This window comes from Nicotiana tomentosiformis, chromosome 11, assembly GCF_000390325.3.
Source record: "Nicotiana tomentosiformis chromosome 11, ASM39032v3, whole genome shotgun sequence".
NCBI lineage: Eukaryota > Viridiplantae > Streptophyta > Magnoliopsida > Solanales > Solanaceae > Nicotiana > Nicotiana tomentosiformis.
The window spans coordinates 75,225,644-75,250,818 of record NC_090822.1 but is presented as its reverse complement, the minus strand read 5'-3'; the positions used below and the strand labels follow the sequence as shown (position 1 = coordinate 75,250,818).

The 25,175-nt window shown below is 34.2% G+C and overlaps 1 protein-coding gene and 1 long non-coding RNA gene across 6 annotated transcripts; one reads left to right on the top strand and one right to left on the bottom strand.

Annotated features, from left to right (window-relative positions):
• Positions 1–966: 966 nt before the first annotated feature.
• On the bottom strand, positions 967–2,213 carry LOC138891392 (uncharacterized). Its single transcript, XR_011411793.1, has 2 exons — positions 2,046–2,213; positions 967–1,397 (listed from the first exon to the last, which is right to left on the bottom strand). It is a non-coding gene; the product is annotated as an uncharacterized lncRNA (long non-coding RNA).
• A 1,991-nt stretch (positions 2,214–4,204) lies between these two features.
• On the top strand, positions 4,205–19,060 carry LOC104103885 (membrane-bound O-acyltransferase gup1). Of its 5 annotated transcripts, none has more exons than XM_018773332.3 (22): positions 4,205–4,430; positions 7,207–7,272; positions 10,046–10,177; positions 10,269–10,324; positions 11,047–11,225; positions 11,313–11,361; positions 11,642–11,742; positions 11,853–11,917; positions 12,839–12,909; positions 13,296–13,355; positions 13,433–13,546; positions 13,960–14,084; positions 14,168–14,219; positions 15,278–15,340; positions 15,491–15,600; positions 15,687–15,779; positions 15,867–15,948; positions 16,073–16,150; positions 16,666–16,727; positions 18,198–18,273; positions 18,353–18,402; positions 18,480–19,060. In XM_018773332.3, exons 3-22 carry the CDS (start codon positions 10,078–10,080, stop codon positions 18,481–18,483), a joined length of 1,590 nt encoding a protein of 529 aa, XP_018628848.1. In that variant the 5' UTR covers positions 4,205–4,430; positions 7,207–7,272; positions 10,046–10,077; the 3' UTR covers positions 18,484–19,060. The 5 variants fall into 5 exon arrangements, with proteins under 5 accessions (XP_018628848.1, XP_070043968.1, XP_009610129.1 ...); XM_070187867.1 differs by having other exon boundaries at positions 10,012–10,177; XM_009611834.4 differs by lacking the exon at positions 7,207–7,272.
• Positions 19,061–25,175: the final 6,115 nt, after the last annotated feature.

The window sequence follows — 25,175 nt, the reverse complement described above, 5'->3', positions numbered from 1 at the left end:
ATGTATACATAGTTTGAACAAAAAAATAATGGGTTGAACCCGCATAACCCGTTCTATATCCGCCTCTGATTACATAGCATGATTGTCTTCTTCCTGTATGTTTTATGCTTGGACTACTTTTTCTCCTGCAGGTTGATTGTGATATTTGTAGAACAACTTCCTTAGTTACATAATTAACATAGTGATCAATTGTTTTCTCTCTTTTGACAGCTTCAAGACCGTCATTTAGCAGCATCAATGTTTTTGGTTCTATATCTGGATTTCAACAGATTAGGAACTCTAATAGTAATCCTTCAGTGCCACACTGGTTTGGAAGTAGTGGAGCATTTGGAGCAACCTCATCACCATCAGTACTTTCTCCCTTTGGAAGTTCAACGTCTTTTGGTGGTAAAAACTTTAATCTAACTCGATTATTTATGCATAATGATTTTGGAATAGGCGATTGATTTCTCCAAGAAATTAAAATCCCACGATCTGTTTATTACTATGACATTTTTCAGCTTGCATGATCATATCCAATCCAAAAAGATTAGGTTCTGCAATTGTCTCAGAAAAAGTCACTTGTCACCATATAATCAATACGTTTTTTTCTTCTTCTTTGTGAAACTTTTTGCAGTTAAATTGCGTCTCTAGCTTGATTATGGTGCATTATTATGTCTTAGGGCAGCCTGGTGCACAAAGCATCAGGGTCCGGGGAAGGGCCGCACCCCAAGGGAGTGTGATGTAGGCAGCCTACCCTGATGCAAGCATTAGTGACTGATTCCACGGCTCGAACCCGTGACCTATAAGTCACACGGAAACAACTTGATCGTTGCTTCAAGGCTCCCCTTTATATTATTATGTCTTATCAACTGAATTTTCCATAGAACACTCCCCCATCTCTGTCCAAATGTATACACTCAGAAGAAAGACCACTTATTCTATTTAATTTGGATGTTGTTGCATGCGAATGAACTAAAGGCACCCTTTGACTATGCTTTTCCATGGTTTATGTACTAAATGTTATAACATAATATTCTCTGTCGCCTATGGCGCAGGTGAGGATTGGTACAGATGCTATACTTAATACTGCCGATTTCATGAAAGCAGAGTTACCATATCTTCTTTGACAGAGCAGTGAGGTGGTTTGTGGAATTGGTTGAAAAAATAAAATTGCTCCTTGGGAAAGGTAGCTATGCAATGAAGTGGCATAGAGCTCTACTCTTTTTCCAAATGTTAGTAATAACTGCAATATCTCAGTATGGTGGGTAATGTTCTTGCTTACTACGTTGAGGTTCCAAAAGAAGAAGCAAGTGCTGATGCTGATGATGTTGTTCCAAATGGCACAGAAGGATTCCCATTCTGTTGAATTCCGGATGTAGAACCAAATAGGTTGCTACTGCTAAAGAGGCCTGAAGCTGTCAAAAGAACATGCATGAGAGAAAGAGAGAAAACAATCAATCACTATATTAATTATGTAATTCTACAAAAAAAATTATAATCAACCAGAAGAAAAAATAGTCTAAACATAAAACAAACAGGAAGAAGACAACTATGAGAAATCATACTACTACATGTAATTAGAGGAGACGATTTCTGTGGGTTCAAACCATTTTTTTTGTATAAATATGCAAAAACTTTTATTGTTATTTGTTACTGGTCTTTTTGTTTAGTGTATATAGTAATATACCAGCAATTATTCGCAGACAAGTAACATGGGGAATCATATGAATGTTCTACTCCACTGAAGACGAAAGTTGCTGAAACTTAGCTAGCGTTTGCACATGAATTTGGTTGAAACTTGAAAAAAGAGTTTTTGAAAAATAATTTTTGAAAGTTGAAGTTGTGTTTAATTATTGGGAAAAAAATTGTAAAAAAAGGAGGCAAAATGCTTATATTATACTGTAAGTGTTTATCAATATATAAGTAGTCATTCTTGTTCTCAAATATCAAGGATATGGAGAAACTGCATAAACTTTCAACTTAGAATTAAGTTAGAACCAACAGAAATAGAGGAGGAACAAAAGCAAGCAAACATAAGAGCAGAAAGAATAAATTTCACTTACATGGTGCGGTATCATTTTTAAAGGAAAACATCGACATGTTTTGAAACAGAGATAGCAAAGAGCAAGATCACTGGTATATTCTCCTTAAAAGTGGAATGTTGGAAAAGACAATGTATGGGAATGAGGAAACATGATCGTGTATAGGAGTATATATTATATAAATAGAGAAGAAGAGTAGTTAGTTTTACGCAGACTTACATTTTAAGCCGAGTAACCGTACGTGTAGCTTACTCTTTAAGCTACTCGGTTCTCCGCCCTCTCCCATATCATGCCCAACATTAACTAACCGAACAAAATAATCCTAATACAATTTGGTATTATCTTTTTTGTTTGGTTGTCATTTTCATTTAACAAATGAAGGATTATCAATTTGTCATATGACGAATAAGTTATATAGTTCATTCAAGAGTCAAACGAGTTTCTCTTTTACTACATATTTTTCATATGCCTTTTAAATATTTTAAATAGTCGCTTGTTATAACTTATAATACTTTTTATACATTTTTAAAAAAATATGTACATTTTTTAAAAACTTAAAGATTTTATGTTTAAATTTGCGATCAAAATTGAGAAGTTTGACTCTCGAAATCCCAATAGTATCAAACAAATTAGGACGGAGGAAATAATACACTAATTATTATGGCGAGAATACTTGCTTTAAGGACAAATTTATTGTTAAATGCTTTTATGTCTATATTGAAAGAAGTAGTCAAGCCAAAGAGGTAAAAAAAAAACAAGAAGGTTTTTCGTTTGATCTTGCACATAATTTGTTTAAAGCGAGTATAACTAATGCGAGTATTATTTAATATCGCTGATCGAACGCTTCATTAATTACGCAAAATTTATTTTTTTCTTGTACTACCAATAAACACTACATTACTTGTGTTGGGATTATTATTTATTAACTTAATTCCTCCAATAAAATATTTTATTATTTTTGTAGAGGAGTTTGTATTAGGAGTATGTTTTCTAATCCCTCCAATCAAACAACCTCGTAGGTATTGTTAGTATGAATTAAAGATGTCAAGGGGTCGGGCCGGGCCGATCGGGGTAGAGGAAAAGGGAACAGGTCGGTTTCGGTATCGGGCCGATTACCGGTTATTTTTTACCGGTTTCAGGCTTCCCCGATGCTAAATTGAACCGAAACGGTTCCGTGCCTAATGGGCCGGGCCGTTTTTTTCTTCTTCTTGTATTTTATAGCAATTGTAATTTTATACTAAGATAAAGTAAAAATGCAAAACACTAAAAACTAACGTATAAAAAGAATGTTTGAATAAATTTCAAAAGCTTTAAAAGCTTTATATTTGAAAAATTCATTACGAATTTAGATAATACAATGAACATGAAAAAAATATAACTTATAGGATAAGTCTTATACTAGAGTGTTGATAACTTGATATGTAAGGATCAAACTTCAAAGGCTTTCATTTCATATTTTCATTGCATAATAATACTTCAAATTAACTTGTCTAACAAACTAAAACATTAAGCTTAAATAGGTCTAATAATTTTAAAATAATACAAATTGTCTCAAATCAACTTAAATAAGAATTTTTGGAAGACGCTCAAGACAACTCTTCATATGCCTCCTTAAACAGCATGCGTCCTCTCACTTTCGCGAACATTTAAGACTCGACCACAGTTCTTGCATTTTACTTTGCGAACTTCTTCATTTTCTTCTACCACCTCAAAGTGTTTCCAAATATATGAGCGCACTCTAGAAGCATGGGGCATGATTTAACTTGGGTTTGAGAATTGAGAGATAGTGAAGAAATGAAGAAGGAGCGGGGGTCTATTTATAGTTTTTTAAAGGGTTAAATTAGTAAATAATAAAAGTATTATTTTTGAAAAAAATATCCAAAAAGGGATATTCTTGCAAATTAGCCGTTGAGCAACGGTCAATATATATATATTTTTTTAACTTAGTCATTGAACCAATCCAGGCCTGTCCGTTTAACCGGTTCCAGGTTGTACCGATCCGGTTAACCGATATCAAAACTCTCCCCGACACAGGCCGGTTCCCGTCCCAATCCAGCTTTGTCTGGCCCCCTTACTATCGGGCCGGTCCGGTCTGCAACCGATCAGGGCCGGTCCAAAACCGGCCAGCCTGGCCGTCTGACACCTTGAATATAAATTAATTATAACCAATGCATTATACGTAACACGATTCTTTTCATAATTATAACAAAACGAGTCTATGAAGCACGCGACCCTTGATTGCGCAACGGACTCCATATTCGAACCCAAATCACAAAATCAGAGTGGAATTGAATTCGCCCCCAATTTCAAATTGCGCTACACTTTCTTCTTCGACCAGCTGACACTGCAACCCTACTCTACTCGCCCCAGGCTCCATTTCTTTCTATTTGCCGGCCAAATCAAGTTGTAAGTTACCGTCTATTTCGTCTTCGAATGTGCTTTAATGGTAAAATAGGAATTCCGAATCGATTGCTTTGTGTCTGCTCATACTGCATAAAATTGTGTTTCACCATGTGATAATGGCTTCTAACTTGTTATGTTGTACTAATTAGCTTTTAAGTGCTAGCAATTACTGGTACTTTGGCACAAATTACTGTATCCACATGGCTTGACTTTAGGTTAATATATTAGAGAACTAGAACTTTAATTTTTCTGATAATTAACTATAAATGTCTTGTTTGCCTAGATTATAAATTGTTAGAGAGTGGACAAGTTTATCTGAGGGAAGTGTTACAGATTCCTGTTACTTTTCTTTGCTTATATGCCATTGTTTTAATTACTCCTTTAAGTATAATTCACTCTATCCATATGCGTCGAGTTAAGATTACCAGTCTTGACTTTGCAGCCAAATAAAAAACTAAGAGCAACTATCTTGATAAACCGGCATGGTTCTTGATATGATTAATTGGCAGTATGCTGCTAGTTCATCGCCATATTGTGCTCTTTTGTTCTAGTGTAAGTTGCATTCGTCTATACTGTCCTAAAATTTGGACTTGAGAAGTAGGAAAGAGTTTGTATCTTGGTTTCTTTCTTCACTATGTTTAACTTTAAGCTTACAGGTTGCTAATATGACATGAAAGAAACTGTGGGCTAGGTGGGACATGAGTGGTTTGCTAATAGTATCCACCATTTGGTATGTCTAGATTGATCATCGATTAAGTTGTGTCCCAAATGTATTAAAGATGGAATATTTATCAGTTCTTGGGAAAAAGTTACAAATATTAAGGTCATCTGCCACATCCTTTCCAGATAATTTGATTTCAAAGTCTTTTGTGTCAAATATAAGCAGTGTGATATCATTGTTTTAAGTACAGCTTAAGCGCAAAATTGGTATATTTGACTGAAGGTTAATAAATTACCAAAACGGATAATTAGGACCTCTACATTAGGGATTGGTGAAGTATTATCTTATGGTATGTCTTATAATTTTGTAAAACTTCTTTGTTTAGATATCATTGTTTTAGGTACCCTTGAGTATAATCCAGTCTTTCTGCATGCCTTAAGGTTAATATATTAGAGAACTAGATACTTGATACCTCTAAAAATTACAGTAATTACTATTTTGTTTACCACTAAATTATTGGAGGGTGGTCAAATTCTATCGGAGGGATGTCTTACAATTTTGCTAGATTTGTTTTTATATGGTCGCTTGCGTATATAAGACCCAATATGGTCCAACACTTCCCTACATAGCTGGAGCTTAGTGCACCAGGCTGCTGGTTCTTTTTGTATGGTGAGTGGCATTAGAGTTATACACAAGTACATCCCATATGAATTTTGGTTCATATAACTGTGTCTTTCTTTTCTCTTTTACCTCTTTTTGGTCTCCTCACCTCTAGACTTGATTTTGAGACTAACATGACAAGAGAACAGTCAAAAAGAAGTTGCTCAATACTTACAATTTTGCAATTAATTTTAGAACATCAAGTTTGATATAAGAAAGGCGTAATTTTCTCACTCTTTTTGTGGGGGATAAAGGGTTGGGGGCAGTTAGAGTTGGTAGAGGTGTTCTGTTTTTGTTTTTACACCTATATTTGTTCGACAGAGAGCATGTTTCTCAACAGCTGATCTTTACTTGGTTGTAACAACAATGCGCCTGGCTCACTTGAGTTTAGTGTTCTCAGCAGCTCTGCCTTCTCAGTCACAATGGAGCAAGCTGCTTTGACCACTGCAGAGAATTTGCACCTAAGTAATAATTCTAAATCTTTATCAATTGATTTCCCTTATTTGGTTGGCTTAAAGGGAGGGAGTAAGGGAGGGACCATACATAGATTGGCAGTGACGAAGCTAGGAATTTCTCCAAGGGTGTTCAAATTTAAAAGAAGCGAAAAAAGATTCCGACAAAGGGTGTTCAATATGTGTTATATACCTCTAAAACGTAATATTTTACCTATGTACACAGTGCAATTTTTCGACGAAGGGTGGTCAGTTGACCACCCTTAGGACCATGTGGCTTCGCCACTGTAGATTGGAATACGTAAATTTGTAGTCAAATCATAATAGGTTCAATTTATCATGACAAAACCTCCATGGTTCCTTGTGTGATAAGATTTCATTAGGCTGCCACTTCTTTGATGTATTGTATTTTCCCTTGCTGGTAGTATCCAGGAAAGTGCAGTCATCTGCATTATAGTGAAGTTTGCATGCGAGAAGTGGTGAGAGATTTATCTTGGTTTCTTCTTCACTCAATTTAACTTTAAGCTTATGGTTCATGACATGATAACAATCAATGTTGTTAAAAATGCTGCTAACAATCCCATTGGGCTATTTATGAATGAGCTATATTGTCAATTCCTTCTAAATCCTTGCTGCACTGCCGTCGATCAGATACGATTTGGATGTGGCTGTGTGATCCGTACCAGATTTGGTCAACCTAAACTGCACCTTTGACCAAGAAGTATAGGTTGACTGGGTATTTGGTTTTAATTTGGGATTATGTCATATATTCGAATCCGCTCGACGCTTGGTCCAATATATTTTTTTAGCCTGTAGCGGAAAGACTTATGTAAGGCAAAGACATTTTGTCCCTTCTGAATTTATACTCTCATGTCCTCTCCTTTGTCATTTTACTAGTTTATTTTATTTTCTTTGCTTGAAATCAATAATAATTATTCTATAATTTAATTTGCTTTAAAAAATTAAATCTATCTACAAAGTGAATTTTGATTCTTTCTGTGTCCAGGCCAGCGCACGTACCTCGACTAATTCCACGGGATACCTGCCACCTCCCACCAGCAACAAGTACCAGGTAACTCTATCCACCAAGGCTTGGGTAGATGGAAAGAAATTAGGTAACTCTATCCACCAAGGCTTGGGTAGATGGAAAGAAATCACCTAGTATTTTTTGCCTCCGCTGGGATTTGAACCTGAGACCTCATGGTTTTCACCCACTTCATTGACCACCCGACCACTCCCTTTGGTGCGAATTTTGATTCTTTCTTAAAATTTGATTAAAATGCAAGTATATTTATTCAAACTATTTATTTTTTAGTTTAATTTAAATTTAGTCTATGTTGAAATGTCTATTTGTTTTATACTAAATTTTTGGATGTGGTTTATAGAGTAACTCTTTTTCACTAATTATTGGAACTAATTTAGGATTTATAAATTCTTTTATTCTCTTTTGTTTAGAAATAACAACTTCTAACATAATAACAAGAAAAATTCTAGATTTTATATGAATATCTTAGAGCTAATAATATTTTTTAAATTGAATTTCTTGAAGTAAAAATTGTTAAATTAAATAGATAAATTGCTAAAAATAGAAAAATATTTATTTTTATATCTTTTTAAAAGTATTTTTAACTTTGTTAAAACTATAGAGCGCGGACTTTAGCATGTCTTTGTTTTGATTTTGTTTTAAGAAAAAAAGAAGTGATCAAACCTTACATGCTTGTCATACCTAACACTGCTTATACTAATATCTATCGATGTTGTTTTTTTGAACCTGCTTGTGTAAAATCCTGGATCCGCCACTGGTTATACCATGTAAATTTTCCTTGGATTTCTCTACTTGAGGGTCTGAATTTGAATGGTCCTGATCTCAGCCCATTGAGTCCATTTTTTTTCCGGACGTTAAAATACATGCTTGTCTCTCTCTCGCGTAAAACATTATTTCTACTTTCGGCAAAACGACTTCACTCGTATCAACATCAACCAGCCACAGCCAAATGTTTTTCTTCGGTAATATTTCAAAATCTTTACTTAGAATTCTCCATCCTGATTCCATTTTTTCAATGGTAATTTATTGTTTTGAGATTAGAGTTTGAAAAGACCCTTTTTGAAATCATCAAAAAGAGAAGACCTTCTAAAGTAGAAGGATGCATTGATAAAAATTGTGGGTTCAGATGGGAAGGATAAATTCTAGTATAAAGAATAGAGTTATTGACAGTTTGACAGAAGTGTTAGGTCTGAGTAAACTTCGATGGCTCGTCATACAGTTCTTTGCATAATCTTCTCTGAACTTCTAAAATTACATTTCTTCTTGTGAGTTCTAAGTGAAAAATCTACATTCTAACTCCCTGAAAAACTTTTGGGCACTATCAGTTTGTGTATGAGAGATCTCAGATGCATAGAGTAATATCAAATTTAAAGGGTTTTATGTCATTGTTTGGAACAGTAGAACAGTGAAATATAGTAAATTGGGTTGGTGATGGTAAAAACATTATCTTGAATCATGGGAAATTATAGCCCTTAACAAAGCTCCTTTTGTGTTTTGAAGCTTCATCATTGGATTATTTGAGGACCAAAAAATGTTTACTTCATGTGTATGTGCCCTCTTTCTTGGATATGAGATTATTGTTGTTGGTTCCACTAATAGAAAGAAGAGGAGGTACTAGAGAGTTTTGTGTTTTAGTTATTTAATTTTTTTTTTCAGTATTTGAATATTTAAACTTGATCAGATTATCAGTTAGTTATTTAAATACTTTAATATTTGTGCATCTAAATTAGAACTAGTTTTGAGTTTATTGTTTAAATTTGTTGGATAAGTTTGATTAGAAGATAAATTTACGTTGAATAAAATATTTATGATTATATTTTGTTACAAAAATTGTTGTTATTGATATATAATTTATTTATAGTTCAGATAGTTTAATAATTGAATCAAACACAAAATACTCATTTACATATTTAAATACTTCAATTTATCTCAAATAATGATTATTTTTGTTCAAGTTAGTATTTCTCTAGTATTTTATTCATATAATAGTTAAATATTTTTATTTGAATTGTATATTTGTTATATTTAAATATAGATAAATTATACACATTTCTATATTGAACAAACAATCTTAATTATTCAGTGTTTAGATATGCATATACATCTTAATATTCATATGTGCATTCAAATTCAAATGTCTTAATCTTAATAAAAACAAATGAGGCCTTGTTGTCCTTGTAAAACTCAATATACAGTGCATATAACCTAATAGCAGTACTAATTGTAATAAAACTAACCTCCGTTACTATGATTATAGAACAAAAGAATACAAAGGAGAAGGTACATAACTACAAATTATGATCTAACGAAGATTAAGGACCTCTTGTGGCATTTGGCCTAATCGAGGTCAAAGTTTGAGAAACCATTTTCCATATACTGGGTGTACACCGTGTGTACACACCAAAATCTGGTAAATTTAACTTTGAAATCTAAAATTAGATATTAAAATAAAAATTACAAATACATAAAACTTTTATGGCTTAATTAATCTAACTTCTAGGAGCAAATATGAAGCAACTAATAAAATTTACCAATGAGTTACTTGTATAATTTATCTTATGTTTACTTTCTTATGTTATTCTAGTACTAGTATATCTGAAATGTTCTTTCGACAAATGTCCCGCATAGAAGTGTTTTTGACCCGCTAAAAGAAAAGCCCCAAAAACAATTGCTTCCAGGCTTAACCCCCAGTATCAGTACTCATTTGATTTGAATTTTAAAGTATTTGACGAAATGCCTGAATGATTCTTGCTCTAAACCAAGTAGATTCTTTCCCATTTTCTTCACCATTGAGTTACAGGAGTAGGCATAGTTGATTGAAGCTATTCAGCCATGACAAGCTCTTGGCAGAGGAAGGAGCTTCCCTTTCTCATTCTCTACGCCGTTGGATTTTACTTTATCATCATTCGTCGTTCTCTCCAAATCTCCCGCGGTATTCTCTCCTTTTCCCCATGTCTCTGTGTGTTGAATGGACAAATAAATAATTACTAATCCAACTTTTATTTGGTTAATTGAATCTGCAGATCATTACACCAAACTTTATGGGCTTCGACCTGGCTGGATCTCTGATAGACTCAATGTATGCTAATTTTACTTTTTAACCATTTTTGAGTTCTCTTTATTTTGGTTACTGTTGCTACTGGGTTTTGTTATAGTAATCCCTCTATCCTAATTTGTGGGGCACAATTACTACTTTAGGAGTCAAATAGCTTCTTCTTTTACCACTAGAGTCTTTCATATATTTTAAACCAGAGAACATTGTGGTTTGTAGTACTTATTACGTAGTTTCGAAATAATGTGCTTGATTGGTGAAAAATATTCTCTCAGAAGGGAAAACATTTTCCGCAAAAAGGGAAAAAATTACTTCCTTCACTTATGAAGTAATTTCCTATACAAATATCCTTATTCTTACTGTAACTTACTTGAATTAATACTTAGAATTTGTTCTCAACTTTTAATAGTCAACTATCACCGACCCAACTTGTTTGAGTTGTTGTAGTATTGTCAAATTATTTTTCTTGTAGTTGATCCAAAAAATGATTTTCCAAGGTTGAACATTTTCTGTAGAAAATATTTTTCATGGATAACATTTTCTCCATACCATACACATGTAAGAAAATTTTATTTCAAGAATTAAGGTGTGATGTTTGAATTAGCATATTAAATTAGATGCATCGACTCTGGTACGCACCCTGCCATTATTTTTCAGACAGAGGGAGTAGTCATTTTTGTATCAATTGTGCATCTAGTAACATTTTAGATATTTTTCATCCTCTTTGTTAAGTTTTGCTCTATTGTTAGGATGTATCAGATGCTCAGTGGAGAAATTTTCGGGGCAACTTGCCGATTCTTACCTTGGTTTTTGGAATCTTCGCTCTAGTGGCTACTGTATCTAGATCATATGGCCTAAAAGCAAAGGGAATGTCAATCGTTTGGCTTTTACTGTCTATGGCTTATTTGTCATATCTCCATGGAGCTTGGTGTGTTTTCTATTTTAAAATTTAAAAAGTAATATTTTTCCATTGTGGGTCTCGGGATTCCTTTGTGACGTTCTGTTTTTGGTGCAGCATTGTATACATCTTGTCAATTGCTTCAGCTAATTATCTTTTAGTTAAGGTTTGTATCGTGGAATTTTAGTTTCATATTCTATTGTTGATATAGAGAATTTATGATATTCAAATCTGCTAGCTTTCCTTTGGAGATTTTATTTTTAGCTGTGTTGCAGAAATTTTTCATCTTTCTGCAAGAGCTACAACTAGACAATTTTCATTCCATAGTGCTGGATGTGGAGGATTTTCATAACTAAAAATATCTTTATTGTTAAAGTTGCGGAAAATAGTCCCACATGACAAAAGAAGTTATTCTGTTTTTATTTACTATACCTTTGTATCTGCAGGTATGCGGAAGGACCAAATATGCCTTCCTGTTGTGGATATTTAATCTTACATTTCTAATATGTAACCGTGTTTATGGAGGATATCCATTTTCCCTTTTGGGGTAAGTTGTCTTTGGTCAATCACAAGCTGCATTTTACTATGATGTGATTTATCTGAGTCCAGAAATTACGTTATTTTAATACTTCCGATGATCTTGTGTCTATGTTGTAGGCCAAAGTGGGCCTACTTGGACAATTATCGAGGCACATTTAGGTGGCATATATGCTTTAACTTTGGTATATACTCTCGATCTGTCTATTTTAAGTTGCATGCATGTTTTATTTCCATCACTTATCACCTCATCTGTTCTCTCAAATAACTACCCCTTCTTGGTTGATCTAAAAATGAGTCTTCTTTCTGGGGAGAAAAGTCTTGCCGTGGTACTTTTGGGATATCAAATAAACATTCTACGCTGTTCGACATTTTTTCAGTAAGATGCCGTTGAGATAAGATTGAACCATATTTTATTCCAAAAATAATCTTTATTTTAGTCCCCTGAAGGGAACAATTTCATTAAAGGGGTAAAATCTCTCTATATTAGGACCCACTTCCATTTAAATATGATAAAGCTCAACTGTTCCGCTATACTCATGTCCAATCTATTTAGTTGATTTATTACAGGTGACACATAAGGAGACATATTGAGGATCTTGAAACATAAAGAAGTAAAAACATAGTTAATGGTGGTCGGTGGATAAGAAAATCCTCGGCAATTGTTGTAATAGGAACACACTTGATGACCTTTATAGTGTCCTTGCTTACAAGGTTTCCTGAGTGCAACTTTATGTTACATATGCATAATAGCTGACAAAGTGGAAAGTTTGTTGCTTTATGAGAAGTTAGGATTCATGCCTATTATTTCTTGAGGAAAACTCCAAGTTGTGCTCTTTAATTTAAAAATAAAAGGTACTTTACCTGCTCGCAATATGTTTGTATCAAGATCCCATTTTACTGGGGAAAAAGATTTAGTTTTATTTATCTTTCTGCCTAGCGCAAAGGTGCTATGTAACGTGCCTGTTTAGAACTGCAAATATACCAAGAAAGACAGTGAAGGAACTGTAGCGTTTAACTAATAATTCCCTGTTATACTTTGCTGTCAACATGGATAGAAACATCTTCGTTGGTTATCTGAAGTTTTAAGTGTATCTATTTTGCAGTTGTCCTGCGAATGATTAGCTTTGGGTACGACTACCATTGGGCAGGTCATGATAATCGCTTTGACCAAGAGGTATGTTGATGGTAAGATGTCCATTCGAAAGTGCTGTCAATTATGTACATCCTTGTTACCATCATAGATTCTTTCCTTTAGTACTGCATCATGAACGCTATTTCCTTAAGAGATCTCCTTTATCTCACAGCATAATATCTTTGCATGAACATGCGTGTTAAGAGAAGGTTGCCATGTGCTGCTGATAGATGGTCTCCATTTATTTAGTTCTCTCAATAGGGTAGATACCACTTCAAGCATCAATTTCCTGTATGAGCTCATTGATTGGATATTGGAATCTTATCTTCATTGTTTTATCCTATATATAGTGGTTAACAGTTGATGAATGCAATCATATAAAATGAAGCCTTTATCTGTTCTGATATTAGTAGTTACGGTGATTACAGAAGCATGTTCAGCGTTGCAATAATTGCTCATCAGGAAAAACATGCTACCAGCTATTACAGGTTAGCCGGTAATTCAATTGCTAGATTCTAAATGTATCTAGCTCTCTACGTGTCTGAACCATCTCCCCCCTTTGCAGGGAAGGAGTCTCAAAAACGACACATTCTCCTTTACTATATACTTGTGTTACCTGATTTATGCACCTCTTTATATTGCTGGACCAATTATTAGCTTCAATGCATTTGCTTCACAGGTAGAGATGATTTTGCTTTTACATCCTTTTTCTTCTTTTATGTCCTTATATTTGTGCAGAAGATACTGTCATAGCGTAAAAAATATGAACATACATGCTGTTGAATAACTGTACTTATGTCAGTGCCCTCCATTTAAAAAACAGTAATTTTCTATCTGGAATGCCATGTGCCAGAAGGAATGACAGGTTGTTAAGAACCATTCCTTCGGCGAGATCACAATTATTTTTGTGTGGTACATCTTGAATCTGTTCTTATTTTTGGTGTGTACTTCTCTTTGGTATAGCTGATTGTCCCAGTACGAGTTTGAGCAATGAATTTGACCACTTTTGTTTTCCTTTACTTTAACCAAGAATTTTGTGAACAGCATGACCTTCATCAATCTCATTATTTATTGATGTTACTGTCGTTGCAGTTGGATACTCCTCAGAAAACATACTCAGTACAAGATGTAGTGTGGTATGGACTACGCTGGATTTTTAGCTTGATGCTAATGGAGACAATGACACATTTCTTTTATTACAATGCTTTCGCAATCAGGTGAGTATCTTATGGTGTTCAAATAACCCCAATTTCTTTGAACTCCTATCTGGCCTTGTGATTGAATCTTGTTAAATTTGCAGTGGAACATGGAAATACTTATCTCCATTGGACATCTTCGTCATTGGGTATGGAGTAAGTGCTGGAACATATGATGCTAGAGCCACTTAACTCATAGAGTTCCCTAGTAAACATAATTCTATGTGTTTCTCAAAAATGAATAATTGAAAACAGCAGCTTGCAGTTATTGGTCGTAAATCCTTTGAACAGCTTGATCTAGGTCGGAGTAAATGCTGGTGTTTAAATTTAGAGCTACTTAGGTCATAGCTGTTAGTGCTGTTCTGTGTACAAAATACATGATTTTTTTTCTTGAAAGGTAAAAATTGTGAAGGAACAGATGAATCTCAAAGCAAGCAAGATCTGTGCTTTTTCACTCCCCTAGTTCCATTTTTAAATGTTTTGGCTTTATTGAGTTTTGCTGCGCATGTCTTTGATTTATCCAGTTTTGCCACATGGAATATTTTTCCTTAACGATGCACAACTCCAAGAGTCTAACTGGAATGTGGACCGTTGTTCTTTAACCATTTAAAGACTTAAAAAGTATCACTTATTCTAGATCCTTCAGATACTTTGAGGCTTTGTCTTTAGATCCCTGCAGATGCACACTGACCACCATTCTTCAAGTGTGATATTCTATTTCTCTAATTCAATGCTGAGGTGGTGAAATGTTTGTACATTTGTATGCTACCTATTTTCTTTCTACAGAGCTGCTCAACTAGAAAATTCAGACCTATTTTATTTATACAGATATATATAAACGCAACACCTCTGAGGTGCTCTATGTAGTGAGGTTCAATCCTTTCATTCGCCTTTAAACTCCCCAAGCGTGGAAGGGAAAGGCCCTTGCAAATAGTACCTTATGGTTCAACATCTAAAGGAGAATTTTATAAGCAAGTCAAACGAAAGAACACCAACTATCATCAACAAGGAATTGCTGTTAAATCTGATTCTTTTCCCTCCGCGGTTTCTTGTATTTCCCTCATTCTTATATTTACTTAAAATGCTTATTCTCTCAAGCATCTTTTTTGGTATTTGTTATTGAAGTGCCAATGGTCTTTCAGACTATCTCTTGAGTTACTGATTTTCCAGTTAATAGGATGTACCATTACTAATCTCTATGATAAAAAGAGCAGGTTTTGAATTTCATGTGGCTCAAGTTTTTTCTGCTTTGGCGCTACTTCAGATTCTGGTCACTGGTAAATTTTGCAGTCATGCTTCTTTTGCCTTTCTACTCGTTCCTAAGCTGTAGCTCCTTATGCTTATGCTTTTTGGAGACGTTTGGTCTCCGCAGCATGTTAATCATATATCTGAGGAGAAGCCTCTTTTCTACCATAATATTTGTCCAGGTCAATGGCATTGAGGCTCCTGAGAATATGCCAAGGTGTTTAAATAATTGCTACAACTTGGAAAGTTTTTGGAAAAACTGGCATGCCTCCTTTAACAAATGGCTTGTTAGGTACTGTTCTCAATCTTTTGACTTGCTTTATCTGAGCATCTGTCTCGCACTGACACTAAGATTTGGTATGATGTGTCTACCTTTAGATATATGTATATTCCTCTTGGAGGTACTCAGAGAAAACTGCTAAATGTGTGGGTCATCTTCACGTTTGTTGCTATATGGCATGATCTGGAGTGGTACTGTTTCTGCAATCATCAACTCCACTTTGTATTATTGTACTAGGCTTAGACTTCACCTGACATCTTGTTTGCAATTGGCTTCAGGAAGCTTCTTTCTTGGGCATGGTTGACATGCATCTTCTTTGTACCAGAAATGATAGTAAAATCGGCAGCGAATGCTCTCAAGGTTATGCCATTCAATGCTTAATTCGTAGTTCTTTTTGTTCTACGCATGCCGGTTTTTATTTTATTTTATGACCGACTATTTTTTCTTCTTGGTGCCATGTTGCTGAACCTATTGTACGCACTAGGTGGAGAGCTCTTTTGGCAAGTTCCTTTGCCGTGAACTTAGTGCTGTTGCTGGGGCTATCACCATCACTTGTCTCATGGTTTGTCTGCTAAATTATTAGTCAGTCAAAATAGCATGCTTTTATATTATTTTATTGAGTTAATACCTAAAAAACCCCTTAAACTATCCACGTATCACAACTTTAATACTTAAATTGTTGGGTGACTTCACTCTCTTTGTAGTGTGCGGAGCTAGAGATTTGGCCAAAAAGAGTATACATGTGGCATTTTTCATTCATTGTTTAAATTAATTATTTTTATCTCTTAGTCGGTATCTTTTCTTTTTCTTTCTTATTCAATATTTTCTTTTTCTTATTCAGTTTTTTCTTCTTCAAATCTTTTGCTAATGACATTAAACTTCTTGTTTCCCATAACCTTAAAATAATAATAACATCAAAAAATAATTAATCTATTTGAAATCACGAGTGCATTTTATCATATAAATAAACTCTGTTAAAAAATATAACTTCTAATTTTTTTTTTTGATAACCGTGGTATCTCAGTTAAAAAAGATAACTTCTAATTTTTTTTTTCATAACCGTGGTATCCGGGCCAGCTTGCATGCACCTCGACTAATTCCACAGCATACCTGACATCTCCCACCAGCAACAGTACCAGGTAACTCTGTCCACCAAGGTTTGGACTGATGGGAAGAAATCACCTAGTGTTTTTGTCTTCGTTGGGATTTGAACCCGAGACCTCATGGTTCTCACCCATTTCATTAACTACTAGGCCATACCCTTGGGTGCAGTAATACCAAAAAATTAACAAAAAAGAAACAAAAATTTGAACGTTTAAGCATATAATATTTTTTTCTTATTTTTTCTTTCTTGTTGCCTTATCTAAATTTAGTGATTTCTTTTTTTTTTTCCTCTTGCAGAACCGAAACTTTTTGTTTATAAAAATAAATCTAGTTGAAAATCCATATTCGTAAAATAACGGTAAAACAAAATAATAATAATCAATAACAGTAAACCTAATTGCAAATCAGAATCGAATTTAATCAATAAAATTAAACCCAATTGAAAAGATTGAACATTAAAATGTACTTAAAATAAATGTTCACGTATGGTTATGTCTTTTTTAACTGAGTCTATCATTATTGATATAATTCATTTGTGATTGGCAACTAGGTTTATCATTTTCTATGATTAAATTATTTTTAGTATTACTATTATTTTAAGTTTATGGATTTCAACTAGTTTACTGTTATTAGCAAAAGATGTAGAGTTTTGAGGAAGAAAAAAGTAAAAGAGAGTAGAAAGAAAAAATAACAAATAAAAATAATTAATTTTAAAAAATAAATGTAAAATGCGACATTGATGCTCTTTTTGGTCTATTTTCTAGCTTTCACATACTACAAAAAGAGTGAAGTCACTCTCCATGCCACTTGCACTGTAGGTTTTTTTTAGATAAGAAATGTTATAGTTAAGTGTAACAACATTCCATAGTTCAAGTATTAAAGTTGCAAAACGTGGATAGTTTTAGTTTTTTTTTTTTGTTGGGGGGGGGGGGGGGGGGCGTTGTTTAGGTATTAACTCTATTTTATTTTATGCACTTAAACCGGATTGTGGTATTATTTATCCGACTAAGTATACCGCAAAAGTTAAGCAAGTAGTTCTGAAGCATAAAAAGAATTCCAACTTGAATTATTGTTTCTGCTAAAAAAAACTGAAGAACAAAAACTAATGTTGCTCTTTCAGAATGATAAAGTTGTTCAAATTACAGGACATAAGACTAGAAATATGAAGAATTTTGGATATTTCTGCATATCAAGATTCAACCATATGACTTAACTTATTGCCGAGTGTCACTAATTATTTTGTGCACTTTATGATCGTAACATATTGTGCATGATGAGCACTCATCAGCACATGCAAATGCATTGCAACAATGCCACAGTTCGTAGCCACAAGGTGGGATGAGAAAAATTGAACTTCTGATTGACCTTTCCCTAGTGTGCGTTTAGAAGGGTTAAGCGGACAACTTTTATGTTTCAAAGGTCTTCGTGTTGCATTTTAGCGGATGTTTTGCCACCTAAAGCTGAAATGGTTAAATTTTGTCTTAACCACACTGCTTTGTCATCAGGTGGCCAATCTTGTTGGCTTTGTCATCGGACCGTCCGGAATCAATTGGTTTCTTTCTAGATTTCTTCAGAAAGAAGGTACTGTGTCACATTTTACTTGATGCTTGTCTATTAGATTGATGTAGGTGCAGAGATGACAAAATATTCCATGTTTTAGGACTCCCGACACTTGGTGGCATGTTTATTACGTTTTACGTTGGCACTAAGGTAGGACTCTCCAAATGCATCTAATTCACTTTGAACTTCCTCGATGCTTTTTATCATGCTATGATCTTATAATGCAGCTGATGTTCCATATATCTGAAGCTAAGAAAAATGTCCGTGGTAGATGATACAAAGATTTGTTCCTGTCCGACTGAGCAGAAAAACATAGTGATGCAAGTGAGGAAGCTTTCAAGCAATAATTGTATTGTATTACGAGGGAATTGCTTGGTATGTTTCAGGATTGTTTTTGGGTCTTTGGACAGCGAGGTGACCTTTTAGCTGGGTATTTCAGTATCCGTCTATTTTTAAGTTTTATGTTCACCAGATTGGTCAATGTGAGCTCGCCAGGTTGCAGTTTTGTGTGGATAACTCGGGTCTTACCACGGCAAGAATGGGGCTAAGTGGGGTACAAAATTTTTGGAGTTCGCTGCAAGCTTACATTAGGTGAGCGTGTGCGCTGTTGATCGTCTTCCAATGATCTATTGTGATATATTTGACAACTCGAGCCAAAGGGTAAAAGACAGAAAATAGCAAGTTGTTTCCTTTACAGGCGTTTATATTATGGTTCTTGGCTTCTTATCAAATGGGCCATCTCTCGTACGGGTATTCTAAAATTGCTTCAATTCATTTCAAGCTACAGTACAGTTGTCTTTATCTTAAACTGCTTGTGATTTGAAAGTCCAAACCTTGCTAAAAGGGTTTTAATCATGATTAACAGCAGAACAAATACACTGCAATGAAATATTTCAGCAAATGGACAAAGACACGTAAAATTATAATGCCTGCATCCAAATTGGATACTCATGTTTAAACCCAACAAAAAAGATAAAGTTGAATGCAAAGATGTTTCAGTGATTTTATCAATCCCATTTTATGGTTAAAAGCAGAACAAGGTTAAAAAAGTAGAATTTATCTTGTGACTTATCTGATCTTTTGTTCCTTTTGGTGACAAAGAAGTCAAGTGGCCTTTTCATCACATGCAATATACTTGAGCAAAGTGGAGAAATCCTTACTTTGGATATTTCTCTCTTTTAGGTCTCAAAAGTAAGATCACCTATAGTGGAAATTGAGATGGTTTCCTTTTGATCTAAGCATATGCTTTAGTGGAATGAAATGGTTGTGTAGTTCCAAACTTCCAATGCTTTTCATGAGTGTTACCCTTACATTTCAAAGACAGATATTTTCGCATCCTATTTTGTGTGTACAGAAAGTTAACAGCAGATAAATAGAATAAGGAAAAGAAAGAGGCCTTTTAGTATCAGCACAACTATAAGATTTTAAATTTCAGCCTGTCTGATTTTTTTTCTTAGTAGTATTTTGGATAAAGTGTTTCTCATTCAACTGAGTCCTCTACAAAGGCTTGCGGATTCTCCAGATTATTCAGCCAAATAACAGAGAAACATAAGTCTAAATTAATTATTAGCCTACATCTCTTGGAATAACTTCGAGTTCAGTGATTTATCTTTTTCCAAAAAGTTATTGGGATATAAGTTTTGCTGTTAATTTTTAGTGCTATGAGTTTTCTGTAAAAATAGCACGGGCTAGTCAGTTTTCGGACTGGTAATTCAAAAGTAGCCACCGTTTGTAAAGTCATTAAAAAATAGTCACTATTTTGCTGCAACACGGACCGGTCCAGCATAATATACTGGAGATTGGTGCACCTGTGTATGAACTTTCAGCATATTATGCTGGAACTCCAACACGCAGAAAGTTCCAGCATAATATACTGAAGATTGGAGCACCTGTGTATAAACTTCCAGCATATTACGCCGAACCGGTATATTATAATGGAATATGCTGGAGCTCCAGTATAATATAATGGAATTGTGGCTATTTCTCAATTACCACTTGTAAATCTGGCTATTTTTTAATTTCTCCGGAGTTTTCTATGGATGTAACCTGTGCTTCTTTAATTTTTTAGGCCTTTCCTGCTGTCTGATTATTGGTCCTTGGGCTCCACGACTCATTAATTCTCACATCAAATACGACTAAGAATTCCTAGATTCATAAACTGACAAGCATGATGTTATTAGAGTTGAGGTCGATCGTGTGCATTTGATTTGCTTGGCGTTTACCTTCTGTTTTTTAGCTGAGTTGAAAACGATAGTCACAGATGATTAGGTTCTCAATGACCAGTACAAGGAACTTAGCCCTGACTCAGCCTGAATTGTATTCATTGTGTTTGTTTTATCGACAAGAAAATAAAGAGAAAACTGATATTAATTTGATCTTAGTTTAGACAAAATTGCTGAAGTTAGAAAACTTTAGTGAGAAGAAATAGCTCAAGTCATAGCTGATAGACTGGATTTCACTAAGCTATATCCTATAAAATATGAAAAAGCAATATTTTGTGTGGGGATGCATCCATGTGGCGCATAACATTCTTTTCAACAATACCCTTTTCATATACTATATGATGTGCCGATCAGCCATAAATGTTTAATGGTTTATCCATTGATTGATGGGTCCAAAAAACTTAACATAATCCTCAAAGATTTCATTTGTATTGTGTGGTTGTTTTCCACACTTTAACTTTTTCTAGACTCATCTTTCTTTGAACCAGAAAAAAGATATCAACTTTGAAGTTGACAACTGATTGTACCTTTATTTAATTTCCTCTGCTGCTTCATCTTTTTTCTCTTGGCTTATGGGTTAAATCTAAAATTATGACTCCCAGAATAGAGAATTTGTGTTACTGCTTCTTGTTCTCTTTATGTTGTATTGACACCAGGTCTCGTGTTTCATGACCAAAAAAAGCTATGCACAATAGTCTTGATCCAAAGGACAAAAGAAAGAACAAAGCAAAATATTATTTGGAAAAATAATCTTACAGTTTTCTGTCAGATGAATATTTATTTGGTTTGAAACTTGAAAAATGAGTTTTTGGAAGTTGAAGTTATGTTTGAATATATATTTTATTTGAAAAAAATTAAAGTTTTATGAGTGAAAGAAAAAGTTTCACGCAAAAACTGATCATTTTACATGAACGAGCAATGTTTTCAATCTTTTTTTAATAAAATAAAAAAAAACAGCTAAAATCTATAGGCTAAGCAACATTTTTATCTGACATTTGTGACAGAGTCATTTAAACTTGTCGCCTCTATATGATCATTGATGTCAGGAAAACATTCTCATGTGCACAGAATACATCTCTGAAAATAACTGACTCCTTAGTATAAAATGTAGACAGACATGACTTATCCCACTTTATTTGACTGAAACTGTAGCATTAACTAGAAGTTATTGTATGTACTATCAATTAGTTCCAGATCAAATTAATGAGTTGAAGACAAAGCTATCAGTTTAAGGTTCCATCACACCAAGGGATTAAATAACAAAATCAAATGCAAGATCCAAAGCTTTTGATAGGCAGATACTCGTAGCAAATAGATTTGTCTAAACAATTATCACAACAAATCGTTTCCCCAGACGAGATTAGACAACTCAAGTATCCAAAAAGTGACTCAATTATTGTCTATTAATTATCAAAAAGGACTTACTTCGTGTAATTAATCATAAATCAAGAAGTTGTTATCTTGTCATTTTAAGTCCAAAGTTGACACTGACTTAGTAGTTAGTACTTGCTATGCTCTGACGAGAGAAACCTTACAAAATTTTTGGCAACTTTCAAAGTAGATCGCAATTTAGAGAGTATATCTTAGAAGATGATCCGAAAAGAAGTGTGAGAAAGACAGTTTATCAAACTCGAATGGATGGTTGAATAGTGGTGCTGTAGAATAAATGTCTTTCCAAGTGGCCGACTTCCACAAGGAATAATTAAGAGTATTCAAGAAAATACCACAATTTCATACTTAGGATTTTTAATTTTTGAACCATTTGTCATTACCTCAAGTGGATTGAGAGGTTTTTATATAATAAAAAAAAAACTCATTTTTTCTATTTAAACAATATAAGTATAATTCTACAATGAGGGGATCCAATTAAATCTTTATTCGTATCTAACTCCGCCCTTGGTACAAATTAAAGTATCTACTAGTACTTTGTTGAAATAAATGAGAAATAAATTTAAAAATAATAGTCCATTGCACTAAGCTCCCCTCGTGCACGTGCACTGTGATTGTGACACTGCGCATTAGACTCACTAGCGACTGCGACTGCACATACTGGCCATTGTCCTCGTACTGTATCTGTCGATGGGTCGCTAATTAACCATGGATATTTATTGAATGACTTGACAGTTGACACCGGTGAGTCTAACGTGGTCTTATTATTGAATTGTTTTTACACACCAAAAAGAAAGAAAAAAAAAAAGAAAAGAAAAAGGGAAAGCTCAAATGGATACATCCCGTTGGTCTTCACATTTCTGGTCAGGAGATATATCCGTTGTATTTTTTTTTCTTCCCTTTCTTTTCTTTCCTTTTATCAACTTGGAAGATCCTTCTTCTGACTTGTATTTGTTATTTAAAAAGAAGTGATCGAACAAAATGATCATCTTTGGGGGAGGTGCATGCATTCCTTTTTTTTTTTCCCTCCTTTTCTTTTCAATGGAAATGAAGCCCTATTCTTATTATTTAATACTCCAACCGTTTTAATTTATATGACATAGTTTGATTGGACAAGGAATTCAAGAAAAAAAAGAAGAAAAAAATATTAGAAACTTGAGGTGTTAAGCATGTCATAATTTTGAGCGGCAGCTATAAGATCGACTTTTGATTTAATATCCTACAACATATCTATCCATAACATCTGTATGACTGTAAAAGTTTATCATTATTAATTAAGTACAAAATAAAATGTTTAAGTTTATTTTTAGATTTATAAAGATGATGCCCTTTTTAAAATAAACTAATAAGGAAATTAATAATAACATGGAAGAAAACTTTAGTTGGATTTAACCCTGACCCCAGCCAAGAATTTGCTTTCAACTCCTTTGGCCCCATGAAGTTCTACTTTACCTAGATTTGGCTTTGTTAGACAAGCCATGTAGGAGTGGGCAAAAGATGTTATATCTACTTTAGCATCAATGTGCCCACAACAACACTAACTTCAAAGATTAGATAATGCAATCAATAAGTGAGGAATGAGCAGCTTGTGCACACTGCCCCGGGCATCTCATCAAGTACGATTTTGTATTTGCTAATTTTCAAAAGAGGAAAAGTTATCACAACTCAACAAAGAAAAGAACAGCAAACTACTCAATTTCATTTGAAAAACTTCACTGTTCTAGAATTGGAAGTTCTAAACTAAAAGGAGTTTAATATGCATAGATTTTCTGGTGAATAATACGTAGCTAGGTACTAGTACCAAGCCCTATATGGCTAAGCCCTATATATCCTTTTGACTTTGGAAAACGAATGCTCCTAACTTTAATTCTTTTTTTCACTATAGCTTTAGTAGGCAGTCCAATTGGCTGGCATCTGAAAGCTAACATAGATATGAGTCTCCAAATTTAACCAGTGATATAACTCGGTTTACATATTCTATACTTAGTTTAGTCAAGAAATACAAATACTCAACCATTAGTTTACTCAAGCGTGAAAGCATTTAAGGAAACAATAATAGTGTAGGGGTAAAATTGATTAGTGATAGTTGGATGAATGACAAGATGACACGTGGAACTGAAGATATGTAAGATATGAGTCAGCAAATAGTTGACACCGGATACAAGCATATGACCGGTGCTGAGTAAGTTCCAAAGGCATTGCAACCAAGAATGAAGATTTGAAATGATGACATCGGTTAGAAAGGGCAGCATTCAATGAGCAGCGTTACAAAGAATCTCAGTATTAACATTCGACCGTTATGCAACCATCAATAAGGGTTTTATTCTCATTTAAGAAGAGCTTTTGAGGATCTTGTCTCCCTGAATAGAGCTATAAATAGAAAAATTTGTATCCATAGTTGGACACGAGAAATCATCTGTACTCAAAAGCTAAAATTTTCTCTTACTTTATAAAATTATTCTCTTTCTTTTGCTCTTAACTCTATTCTTATCACTGCTTCCGAAAAAGCTAGATCCACAACCATCTTTATATTTTCTTCAAGTTATTTTAATAATCTTATTTATGTTCTTACTATTTTCATATTCTTGGGCCAAATTAATTCACATGTCTGCAAATCACGTTACAATTTCAACTATCATTTTACTGGTAAACAGTTTGGCGCTCACTGTGGGGCATAGACAATTGTGTAATTACTTGGATCCATTCATCTGTTACTAACGCAGTTTGGTTCTTTTCTCTACTAAAAGAAAAATTAGATATGGCAGCTAATGATGTGAACAACTCTTACAAGTATGGAACAAACAACGAAGATGTGTTCTAGCGCGATGTTTCGACTAATGAAACTCGCAACGAAGGGGATAAAATAACCCCGGTTCGTGGATAACAAAATTCTCGACATGTGAGAAGCCCAAATTCTGACGATATGGACGATGAACGCGTAGTTGAGATGGTTAAAATTTTGAGGGAGCAACAAAGGAAAATTATGAATCACCTCTCAAGACAAGACCGGGTGATGACAGAATTGAAGTAGGTGCTTTCGGTTGCTTCCCATAACTCCAATGGAGGATTTCAGAGTCCTCCCAACGTTCCTGCAAATCAAACAGTTCAAAGGACATGTAACAATGCTCCAAGGTAGGAGTTCGGTTTTAATAAGGCAGGTGGTGCAGGTAGTGGATCCGAGAAAGACAACAATGCTAATGATTCTTTCAAAATCGAGCTCATGAGATTCGTAAGGAAAATTAATGAACGAATGTACCAAAATACTATGAAATTTCATGCTCGGATAGATCAGATCCCGAGGGAACCACCGGT